Source organism: Toxorhynchites rutilus, chromosome 2 (assembly GCF_029784135.1).
Source record: "Toxorhynchites rutilus septentrionalis strain SRP chromosome 2, ASM2978413v1, whole genome shotgun sequence".
Classification (NCBI taxonomy): Eukaryota; Metazoa; Arthropoda; class Insecta; order Diptera; family Culicidae; genus Toxorhynchites; species Toxorhynchites rutilus.
The window spans coordinates 275,077,711-275,090,595 of record NC_073745.1 but is presented as its reverse complement, the minus strand read 5'-3'; the positions used below and the strand labels follow the sequence as shown (position 1 = coordinate 275,090,595).

Genomic DNA, 12,885 nt, shown 5'->3' with positions numbered 1-12,885 from the left:
GACAGTGATAGTCTCAGTATAACTACCGATGGGCAAACTGTGGAAAGAACCACAAATGAGAGAGAACCACTATGTTTGCCTGAGGTAAGCTAGGGATAGCTCAATCGGAATACTTGTAAATTCATCTTCTCAACAGATAATTATATCAAGCCTTTTCTGTGTTGTGGCGGATCTCATTGCATATTCAGGTTGACACGTTTGCACCCCAAGTTGAATGTAGGGCCTGAAGTATCGGCTGGAATTAGGCTTAGGTTTGCTCTGCTGTCTGGCCTCGAAAACAATTAACAGACCGTTGTCGGGTATCCAGTGTAAATTCAGTGTAGCCTTTGTAAATTCAAGGCTAATTCTAACATAGGTATTGGGTTCAATTCGTGATCGGTCAAGGGTTTTTCGGGTTGGAAATTTTCTTGACATTCCTTGGGATATGTGAAGTAATGGGCCTGAAGTATCGGCTAGAATTAGGCTTGAGTTTGCTCAGCTACTAGAACTCGGAAACGATCGCAATTGCAGGCCGTGTCCGGGGATCCGATAAAGCGGGATTTCCCTTGTAAATTCATGGCTAATACTGACATAGGCATTGGGTTCAATTCCCGATCGGTCTGGGGTCTTCCGGGTCGGAAATTCTCTCGACATGCCATGGAATGAATACTTTAGATAAAGGCTTGAATTGTTCTTTCGATTAATAATATATGTCTGCGGGATAACCAGTCCGTTTTCTTTTCAATTTGATGTGCTCACTGGTTAGTATGATGTAATAAAGAAATACAGTAACTCAATTATTATCAATAAGATAACTCGTCCTGCTCAAACCTTTGTAGGGGAATGAGGTGGGACCATCATCATCTATAAAAAAATATCCCGTTTTTAAACTTTATTTTCAATTTTTTTCGGTAAAAAAAATGTTTTCTTCAATGTGTAGTTTTTCTAGAACCCTACTAATCGCGATCGTATTCAAAATCTAATACCTTAATATGAATTTGAAAAATTCTTCGGAAGTTCGTACTGATTGGTGGAGAATTCCTCTATTCTGAAACTTCATATTGACTTGTTTTTTATATTTTTTATGTCTTCAGATTCGTGAAATTATGGCGAGCTTGGGTTTGCGGAAATTCCAGGATTTAATCGGTCGCACTGACCTGCTACAGTTACGCGAAAACCTTCCCAACAAGGCGTCTCTTCTGGATCTTCAGATGCTTCTGAAGAATGCCCTGGATCTAAGACCCGGCACTAACATAATCGGCGGTTCGTTGAAGCAGGACTTCAATCTGGAAAAACGTGCCGACAATCTGTTGATTGAGAAAACCCAAGCCGTTATCGACGGAACACAGCAATCGATCACACTGGACATGAACATTCGCAATGAAGAGCGTGCGTTCACTAGCACTTTGAGCTACAAGATAGCCCGTAAATACGGGGACGATGGACTACCAGAAGGTCGATCGATCAACATCAATTTGACCGGTTCTGCTGGACAGAGTTTCGGTGCCTTTTTGGCGAAAGGTGTCAATCTGAATCTGGTCGGTGACGCCAACGATTATGTTGGTAAGAGCTTGTCTGGTGGCACCATCACCATTTGTCCGCCCAAGGAATCACCATTTGAGTCGCATTTGAACGTGATTGTTGGTAACGTTTGTCTTTATGGTGCCACTTCTGGAAGAGCCTACTTCCGGGGCATCGCTGCCGAACGTTTCTGTGTGCGTAATTCTGGAGTTACGGCAGTGGTGGAAGGTGTCGGTGATCACGGCTGTGAGTATATGACAGGTGGATTGGTTCTGATTCTAGGGCTCACCGGCCGTAACTTCGCCGCCGGTATGTCCGGAGGTATCGCCTACGTGTTGGATGTTGACGGTACATTCCGTTCGAAAGTCAATCCTGGTATGGTTGAACTTTTAGGATTAGAATTGGATGAAGATCGTCTAACTGTCAAGGATTTATTGACCGAGTTTGTGGAGAAAACTGATTCGGCTATTGCGAAAGAATTGTTGTCCACATGGCCCGAACCATGTCAGCAGTTTGTGAAAGTATTCCCCTATGAATATCAGCGAGCCCTCAAAGCACTGAAGGAGGAACAAGCGATTCAGGATAGTATAAAAACAATTACTAATGGGGTACAGAAGAACGAACCAAAGATAAAAGACATTGAGGAGTCCATCCAAGATGCTGCTCTTGCCAAGAAAAAACTTGATCAGATTTTGGATAAAACCCGTGGCTTCATCAAGTACAAACGCGAAACTTCGGTTTACCGTAATGCAGAGGAACGTCAGAAGGATTGGAAAGAAGTGTTCAACTTCCCCCATGTTCGCAAAAATCTTAAGATGCAGGCAGCCCGGTGTATGGAATGTGGCGTTCCATTCTGTCAATCCAATTCCCATGGTTGTCCGTTAGGAAATATCATTCCTAAATGGAACGATCTGGTGTTCCATGGTAGTTGGAAGGAAGCCATTAATCAACTTTTGCAAACGAACAATTTCCCTGAGTTCACCGGACGAGTATGTCCGGCCCCGTGTGAGGGTGCTTGTGTTTTGGGAATTTCTGAACCAGCAGTGACAATAAAAAATATCGAATGCGCTATCATTGACCATGCTTTCGAGCAAGGCTGGATTACTCCTGAAATTCCTGAGAACCGTACCGGTAAACGTGTTGCCATCATTGGATCTGGTCCAGCTGGTCTGGCCGCAGCGCAGCAATTGAATAAAGCTGGTCATTCGGTTACTGTGTACGAACGGAACGATCGTCCAGGAGGACTGTTGCAGTACGGTATTCCTACCATGAAACTGTCCAAAGAAGTTGTCAAACGTCGTCTGGATCTAATGGTTGCCGAAGGCATTGAATTCAAATGTAATGTACATATTGGAAAAGATTTAATGGCTTCCCAACTGGAACAGGAATACGATGCTGTCCTGTTCACAACGGGTGCCACATGGCCACGTGATCTGAACCTACCAAACCGAGATCTGAATGGTATTCATTTTGCTATGGAATTTTTGGAAGCAAGTCAAAAGAAACTGCTCGGAACTCGTGAAAAATGGATTTCGGCCGAAGGAAAACATGTGATTGTGATTGGAGGCGGAGATACCGGATGCGATTGTATTGCAACTTCCTTGCGCCAGGGTGCCAAAACGATAACCACCTTCGAAATTCTTCCAACACCCCCGGAAAAACGTGCACACGATAATCCTTGGCCACAGTGGCCCAAGATTTTCCGGTAAGTAATACTATCGAGCAATTCCAAATGAAATCGATAAATGCAAAACATGAGTAGTTTTGATTCGAATGAAAGTTTGTATACCGTTTGGGTTTGAGGAATATGAGTTTTCCACAGCATTTGGTAATTTTTTGACTGAAATGTAACTTTTGAAAAGGGCGTACCGATTTTTTTTTTAATTTATGTATGTATTTTTAATTTTTTTTTTCATATAAAAAAGAAGTCATGTAGAAATTTAGTAAAATAAGTGGTAAAACTATTTTTGACGAATTTTGTGGAACATCATATTTTTATGAATTTTCTAAACTTGGATTTTTTGTATGTTAACAATCATTTTTAGCCACGAATTTTGAATTCTGATGTGATTTGAAATAAAAAAGCTTTCCATCAATCTCCTTCTAAATGCAGCCATTCTCGAGATATTTAAAATAATACGTTGTCTTTTTTATAGTAAATAGGCTCTTTTAAAATATTTGTCGTGTTATATCGCCATTTTCATGGAATTTTATGAATTTGCTTATAATTTTCAACAACTTCTCTAAATACTTATGTTGTAATAAAATAAATATCTTTATTGTAATAATACAATGTCCTGGAAAAAAGGTAATGAAGATGGTCGAGTTTCGAGCGATATAGCATGCGCTGCCATAACTATTTCGCAAATTGTGACGTCAGTCGTTGTGTTTATCTTTTATTGCCCACCGCATCCATGTAAAAATGCTATTTTCAGGAAATAATTTATCAATTAAAACGTACATTTTTGTAGAGCTCCCGCTGAATATGAGGCTAATGTGATAGCGTGAAGTGAATATTTGTGAAATGACGTCGAAAAAGACGGATAAAAGTGATATTTCCATGTGCCATTTTCACACCCCCACGTTCATAGAAACAAACGAAGTTTCATTATTTTACCGTTATGAAGTTGATGTTTCGAAGGCTTTCAATGTCGGTGTGTATGTTGTGAGATAACAATAGCCAATTAATCAAAATTTCACCGAAAATGTTACTGCTTTCGAGAACTAAGCATACGACTGCTTTCTGGACCTTTTTACCACATGACTAATCGAAATAAGCCACGATATAATTTTCATCTGTTAAAAAACAACCAGTAGAATGATTTCATGAGAATTTTGGCTCAAATTATCATGCAACCGTGAGTAGAGTTTCAATCGAGCAGTCATCGGGTGCGGACGCATTCTCTGCTACTCCGCGCGTGATTTGATTTGAGTTTGCTTGTTTGTGTGCGTCGAACAAACATGTTACGTTCCGTTCTCGATCGTTATTTTTATGTGCAATTTTTGAATTGTGATCGCGAATAGTACGGGAAGTGTGAAAATGAAAATTTGTTTTTGGCTTTCAGTCGCAGTGTTGAGCAATATTTTGTAGGCTCCTGGGAATTTTCCGGTTACTATGTTGCCTTACTGTGTTAATCTGTTGCCCGTTTGATTTCCTACGCTATGGGTCTATTTTTGGCTGTTTTCGTGTGTATTTTTTTGAAGGCGCAACAAATGGGAAATAAAAGTGATAATGAGAAATGGGAATTTGGATCGCTACGATGCAATTTAGTGATGTTTGATCGAGAAAGGCGTTTTTTTTCAAAAATGATGCACCGAATAGATGTGTGTGTTGTATTGAAACAGTGACAACATGCTAAAATAGTGTGCAGGACAGGAGAGGGTCTATGGTGTGAAAAAGATGAACGAAGATAATGAATTTCATTCTTGTGGAGGAACTGAAATGCAATACTAGAGAAGCCGCTCTGTAATTGTGTGCGTGTACAATGTGAAGAACGAATGAGCCAATATAGTAAGCGTTTAAAGTTGACGGTTATTTTTGGATTCAACGCTACTAAATTCGCGTCGCGTGATGCTGGAACTTTTACGGACTATGGGCTCGAGTGCACATAAATGGATGTCTATGGTTTTTATTGAGAAAATGTTTTTCATCACTTTTCAGTAACTGATTATTTTCAGTAACAGATTATTTTATTATAGTGTTTGTTTATCGTTCGTAGCTATGTGTGCTTTTGTGTGAGTACTTGTGTAGGCGTGTAAGGAAATGAATTATATGACCGGGTTGTTTTCTTTACGCATAAGAACAGCAGAATATATCTCTGGGACGAATAATCACGTCAGGATTAATGTTCAGAGTATGCGCGATGAATAATGTAATGTATTGCTGGTTTGATTAGTTTTAGATGAGTTCCCTTGGTTACCTTCTCAGGTTTCCCAAAGATAATTGTCTGTTGGCGATTGGAGTTGAATAAACGCGCGTAGTTGAATAACAAAATAAATCACCGGTTTAATTGATTTTAGAGAAGTTTATTGGTTACCTTCTCAGGTTTCCCACAGTTAACTCTCCGCCGTCAGGATTTGATTTCAAGAAGAGTACATTCAATAAATAAAAGAGTATATAACTGATCCAATTGATTTTACATATTTTACGCTCAGTGAAATCATTCATTCACGACCGTTGCCATTGGTATCAAATATTTGTTTCAAAAAGTTTTATTATTTTCTTTAAGGTTTGTTCTCGTCGGCAATAAGTTTGTAGTTCTATTTTAACAATTCAGTACATTTGAACAAAAATATGAAAAGCTAGCCAAAATACACAATGGTATTTCGTTTTCCATTTCGGATATCACATGGGGTTTTGCGCTCGCGGTGCTTTAAAATGAAGGGATTCTAGGGAAATACTGAGAAGTTGAATTCATTGAGGCTCTAACTGTACCACTATGGCGTACCAGCAGCTGTTGTGTAATATGGCCAGAAAATGTGGAAAAATAGGTTTGACCTTTACTTTCTATGGTGTTGGGGTGTTGAGAAGTTTATTCTAATGATTGTTTTTAGCTGTACATAAACTGAAAGTTTTCTGCTATGTTTTGCCATGTTGCACTGAATGGATGAAGAGCCGCAACTAGCGATTTATTTTTTGTCTTTAGTAGTTTTATTTTACTCAATATTTATGTGTATGTAAATATTTGATGACATCTAGTGATACCTGTTTTTTCTTGTTTTGTAATCGGTATAGTAGAGACTAGATGGCCAAAAGGTTAATTGCTTTTCATGTGTTTATTGGTCTGATCACGAACGTCGCTTCGCGGTGGGGACGAAAGGAATTGTATGCAAGTTTATATGTACTTAATTTCATTTTCATCGTGAGATGACGTTCGTAATCAGGCCCTATGTGTGCGTATCTTTAAAAGTTGTGCAATATTTATGAGAAGGTGGTCCTGGACCGATCAGATAAAATTTTAGGTACTACAATTTCTACAATTTGGGGAATTTGTTTGGTACTATCCTTCCCATAATATTAAATTCCGAGTGAGGCTGCAGATTCTGAATTTAATTCCTGATTTTATAATGTAAATTTCAAACATCAGAATTTCATTCCAGATTTCAAATTGAGGATTAGGATTTTAGATTATAGATTAAATGAAAATATACAGATCGAGAGTTATTAAAGGAGTTTTTTATGACCTTCTCAGGTCAGGAAAAATATCTATGTACTACGCACGATGAACAATGAAATGCATGACCGATTCGATAAGAATGTATATTTTCTTCAAATCTCATTTCGCCGAATAGTTGAGAGTTAACGTTTTTAAAATCATATCACTTACCGCAGTGAATCCTGATTTTTCTTAACCATTCCCACTAACAATTATCCCTTCCTTGATAAACGCTAGGGAACCACGCTATAGAGGCGACCATTCTGGCCTTCGGGCGGCGAATTTCATACTAACATTCCTTCCCTTCCCCTGGTGACTGTAAGGACGAGGCCGGCGTCGTTATTGACCATTTAAAGCTTGAATCGCCGAAAATTGCACAACGAGAATGATTTGTTAGTCCCAAGCGTCATTCTGCGTGTTCTTTGTGCTATTTGGTTAGTTCAGGTCAATCACGGAGAGCAACTACGAATTGTACAGTCTACCCAAGCTCAAGCTCAAGCTCAAATTATCATGCAACCGTGAGTACTTTCAACATTGTTTTGTTTCTTCCATATACATTCCATATTGAATGCAAATAATTACGACACGATATTTGGCTCGCTAATACAGATACACTTCGCCTACTGCTCCACCTCTATATGTACCTCATTGGTAATAATATATGTTTAGGAGTTAAGTTGGGAAACATTTGAAGACATGTGGGTTAATACAAAGCGTAGCGATAATGTTTTTCAACGTAATTCCTAAACATATAGTTTCACTATAATGATGTGCTTGGAAAAGTTGTTGAAAATTATAAGCAAATCCAAAAAATTTCATGAACATGGCAGTATAACACGACAAACATATTGAGCCTAATCACGAACGTCACTTCACGGTGAAAACGATATGAAGTGCATATAACCTTGCATACAAATCATTTCGTTTTCATCGTGAAGTGACGTTCGTGATCATGCCCATTAAAAGAGCTTATTTACCATAAAAAAGTCAATAAATTAGAAATATTTTTTTAAAATATCTCGAGAATGGCTGCGTTTAGAAGGAGATTGATGAAGTGCTTTTTTATTTGAAATCACACCAGGATTCATAATTTGTGGCTAAAAATACAAACATACAAAAATTCTATGTTTCGACAATTCATAAAAATTTTATGTTACTCAATATTTATCAAAAACAGTTTTGCCATCTTGGACTAATTTTTTTAATTTTATACATAACTTCTATTTTATATGAAAAATTTTAAAAAAATCTTTCTTTCTTTTCTTCTGGTAAAAACTGACAGAGGTCACCTCCTGTGTTTTGGCCCAGTATCACAGACTATATGGCCAGTCAAACAGTTATCTCCGCGGTGTTTACATGACGGCAAGCCGTTTATCAGCTGTATCGGATTTTTCACATCAAATATTATTATTTACAATTTTGCAACATCAATTATGCTGTGTTCCTTTTTTAGCATAATTGTCTCTCAAAGTTCCACCGTATTGTGTCGATGCGTACAACTCACCCAATACTGGAGAATCGTTAAGGTTCTCTAGAGGTGCATACGCGTTTTGCGTCCGTAGAGTAAAACATTCTCTGTCTTCAGCAAAAGTACTTGCTGTTTTCGCCTTTAGAAATTTGGTGTTCTTTTGTCTAAGCCAAGGCGCCTAAAAGTATATCCTCAGGTGGGCCAACTTGCTAAAAACAAGGCGCGTAGAAGTATATCCTATGGTGGGCCAACTTGCTAAAACCAATCTTCAGCCATCTTGGAAGTCTACTGTGTTTTGTTTGTAAACAAAACACAATACGCTAGTGCCGAAGCTCGTTCCTGATCAGTCTGTCTCTTTCACGCTTCAAGCAAACAATTCCCCTTCTGCTTTCTTCCTGCTGTTTTCATATACCGCTCCCCTAACCAACTTAGTGACGAAACGGCCTCACCTAGTACCATAGACCCGTCTTGGCTAAAACCACTCTTCAGCCATCTTGGAAGTCTACTGTGTTTTGTTTGTACACAAAACACAATACGCTTGTGCCCAAGCTCGCTCGTGATCAGTCTGTCTTTTTCACGCCTCAAGCAAATAATTCCTCTTCTGCTTTCTTCCGTACTGTTTTCATATACCGCTCCCCTAACCAACTTTGTGACGAAACGGCCTCACTTTAGGTTATACTTCTAGGCGTCTTGGCCTAAGCTTCTCCGGACAATTTTCGTCTTGCATAGAGTGATCTGCAGTGCGCACACTATGGCCTATTTTTACACAGTTTAAACTCCTTTTTCGTGTCGTGTTGACCGGCACACTTCTTGCACCTACGTGCTCCTTTGCATCGTTCCTCACTATGGTTAAGTCTGAGGCATTTGTCGCAAGCTATTAGTTTCTGTCCGACCACACTCTGCTGCAGCAGCAAAAAAAGACGTATTCGATCCGGTAGTGTTTTCGCTCTGAATCTTAATCAAGCTTGATTGATTCAAGTGAGGGTAACGTTTCACATTTTATTAGAAAATAGTTGAAAACCCGGTGTATTGCTGAACTGAAATGCTCAAAGCTTCTGGTAGACAAATATGATTGAAAACATTGATTGCGTTTTTCTCAGTTGCTGATTTTGGAACATGGGACAACTATGCATAGAACGGCAGTATACCCGTCATACAGACCAGGTGTTGGGGTACATATGCTCTATAGCAGCATGTCGATCTTTTGTTTATCAACTCTACTAAAGAATTGACGCTTTCGTGTAGCTGCTGATGAAGACGAAAATACGGTTTCGTCCTACCTGTTTCATATCCGTTATATACTGCTTGAACTGATCCATTTTTCTTAGTGTTGATCCAACCGCAAATTTGTTTACTTTTTGTCCATCATCATTATTCCGTAGCTCCATGTATAGTCCACATCCGAATACAACACATTTGTAAATGTTTTGTTCTGCTGGGACAGAGTTTCCTGCTGAGCCTCTAAGCTGGCTGCTCCAGCACAATCGTAATTCAGATCCATGTCATCATCCGAAGGAAAATTTGACTTGAACTTGTTCGGTGGTTTTTCGCTCCGCTCATTTTTAGGTTATGTTTCCTTCTCTCCTTCCCTATACGGCGTCCTCGTATTCTTGTTTTGACTTCAAGCTAGAAATTTCTTGTTTTGACTTCAAGCTTTACTTCAATTAACCGCAAAACGCTTTCTCAGCACTTCTTTTCCCTTTCGTCCGCTAAGTTGAATATCTTAATTAAAGAAAATAAACTTAGAAATGGCAAACACTCCAGATGTATAAAACGCGACCACTTCAAACAATGGCTTCCCATTGTATGAATTAAAAAAATATATATATATATATATATATAAATTCAAAAAAAAATTGAAAAAGACATTAAATAAGAAATGTTTTTTCAAATATCTCGAGAATGGCTGCGTTTAGAAGGAGATTGAGAAATAGCTTCTTTTTGTTTTAAATCACATCAGGATTCATAATTTGTGACCAAAAATGATTGTTAATATACAAAAATTCGAAAATTCATAAAAATTCGATGTTTCACAAAGTTCGTCAAAAATAGTTTGATCATCTCGGACTCATTTTTTTAATTTTCTACATAACTTCTCTTTTATATGGAAACATTTAAAAAAAATAAAAATATATATTTTAGATATTGCAAATTAAAGTTTTTTTTTGTAAATAGGAAAAACAGTACTAATTTTTTTCTCAGTGTATATTTTTTTCACGTTTCAACATCAATACTCTATAACTCTTTATAAGACACTATTTCGGTAGGACTCATAATTTTTGAGATAAAAATTGTCAAAGATTTCTCTTACTAAAATCGATAGGCCCTTTTCAAAAGTTACATTTGAGTCAGAAATCCCCAAATGCTGTGGAAAACTCATATTTTCTCCAACCCAAACGGAATACAAACTTTCGTTTGAATCAAAAATACAAGTTTTTAAAATCTGCAAGACACTATTAGTTCGATTTCATTTGGAATTGTACTATATAGACGCGAAGACCATAAATGAATGATTTTACTTTCAGTGTTGATTACGGACACGAGGAGGTTCGCGTAAAATGGGGCAACGATCCACGTCAGTACTCTACGACCACGAAAGAATTTGTTAGCGACGGCAACGGAAACATTCAAGGTGTCAATACAATCCAGGTTGAGTGGACCCAAAGTCCAACGGGACAGTGGAGTATGAAAGAAGTTGCTGGATCCGAAAAGTATTTCCCTGCCGATCTTATTCTGCTGGCAATGGGCTTTTTGGGACCCGAAAAAGCAGCGCCCACAGAAATGAGTATGATTATGGCGCAAAGTGAGTGAACGAGTTTGCTAAACCATTCTCAATCTGTTTTCAGAACTTGAGCTGGATGGCAGAGGCAACATCAAGACTACCGTCGGAACTTATGGTACCGCTAATCCGAAAGTATTTGCTGCAGGTGATTGTCGACGTGGACAATCGCTCGTTGTATGGGCTATTTCCGAGGGAAGACAGGCTGCTCGCCAAATTGACACCTATCTGATGAATACCCTAAGTCAACTGCCCGGTCCGGGAGGTGTTATTGATCCAACAAGATCTTTCTAAAGTGATATAAATATCTTGTAGGCTGTAAGCAAAGTTTCGTTGAAAATATGAGAAAATATGAGTAGTTTCGCTACCCTCAGAGACAGATCCAACAGAAGATAAAAAAAAGTAGCAGGTCTGCAGTAACAGCAAATCAAATCGATACGTCCAGTCGGTTCATAATGAACTCAAGATAGATGAAAAAGAAACAGATCTATTGATATTCCTTTGTTGATTTTCTCTTGTTTTTATTTACAAAAAATCACATTCAATCAGTACCCGTTGTATGTTCCGTGCATGATACTATTATTCAGTTGAAATCCTCATATTCTATAACATAGTTTTATGGTTACTTAAGAACAGAATTGTATTATCATTAGACGCTAAACAAATGCATAGTAATGATGAATAAAATTCCATTTCATATTTTACTGTTACAAACTACAATGATTGTAGTCGTTATTTACGTACAATCAGCACTTCTCATTTTTGGATTAGGGACATTTATAATTATTAATACCATGTTGCTAAGCAAAAAAAACTGCAACGCGCTACATGAAGGTATATTTATTGTCATGTTAATGACACTAAAAATAAAATCTTTAATCATGTTGATTAGTCGCTATTCTTTCTGTTTGAAATACAGTATCACTTTTTTGTGTTCTTTTGCTTTTTGATTCTCCTTTCCCCCTTTTTTATCGTATTCCTCGTACATACAAAATGAATCCATCACACAAAACCTCGACCACAATATCAATCTCTGCACTCCATATACCATTCCTCTCGGAATAACCACCGGATATGTCCTGAACTCGCACTCCAAAGTGAATTTTTAATAGGTACCGAGCGAGCTGTCAATTAGAGAAATATATTAAGGAGAACTTAGTTTACAAGAAAAAAAAACTCTATACTCACAGTAACTGCTGAATCGTTTATGTGTATTGACAATAACTAGAATGTAACATTTGCGAAATTAGGTGATTAGGAGTTATCGGAAAAGTTTGCAAAAAAAAACTTGGGAAACATTATTCGTAAACAGATGGCAACAAGAATAGAAACAAGAAGGCAAGACTTCCCTGCTGGCGTTAAACCCATGTCCATCTTCACGAAATAAAAACTATGGTTATATCGATATCAGTTCAATTCGTATCTATCGAACGGTGTTCTCGAAGTGTATTTTGAAATTTTCAAACAAACATGTTGTGCAAGCATATATTTACAAGATTTTTATTGAATCACGTTGAGGTAATCACCATACATATTAAATGTCCATGATGTAGAAATATAAATATATGAAAAAATATATGATACTGGTGTAGCCGATACGTTCAATGGAGTGATGTTACAGTTCAACATGAAATGTCACCTGCGAACGTTGGCTAAATTGGAGATTATTAAATTTTTTCCACAATGCACTATGATCGGTCGCTGTGTATGTTATGTAACCATATCTGCTTGAAGTTGATCAATAAATGTAGAAATGCAACTGATTTGACACTAAAATCAATTCCGTCCGACATAGTAATAGTGTAATTTTAAATCTCCATACGGTAAGTGAATAAAATGTTTGATGCATGACTCGATTTAATATTCACTATTTAGTTAGTTGTGAGTTTGTTCAGTAACTTGAAACCATTAATCAATAACCTGAATCTCTCCCATATGCAACTAGGGAAGACTATTTTGCATGATTGAAACAGAAACATTGT

At 37.7% G+C, this 12,885-nt stretch overlaps 1 protein-coding gene across 4 annotated transcripts in view; it reads left to right on the top strand.

The window, feature by feature from the left end:
• The window catches only part of LOC129770731 (uncharacterized), a 73,890-nt gene extending 62,096 nt beyond the window's left edge, over nt 1-11,794 (top strand). For all 4 annotated transcript variants that reach the window (XM_055773752.1, XM_055773756.1, XM_055773753.1 and 1 more), the window contains exons 10-12: nt 1,074-3,205; nt 10,650-10,909; nt 10,971-11,794. In XM_055773752.1, the coding sequence (XP_055629727.1) occupies nt 1,074-3,205; nt 10,650-10,909; nt 10,971-11,197 (2,619 nt within the window). In that variant the 3' untranslated portion in view covers nt 11,198-11,794. The remainder of the gene's footprint in view (nt 1-1,073; nt 3,206-10,649; nt 10,910-10,970) is intronic.
• The last annotated feature ends 1,091 nt before the right edge of the window (nt 11,795-12,885 follow it).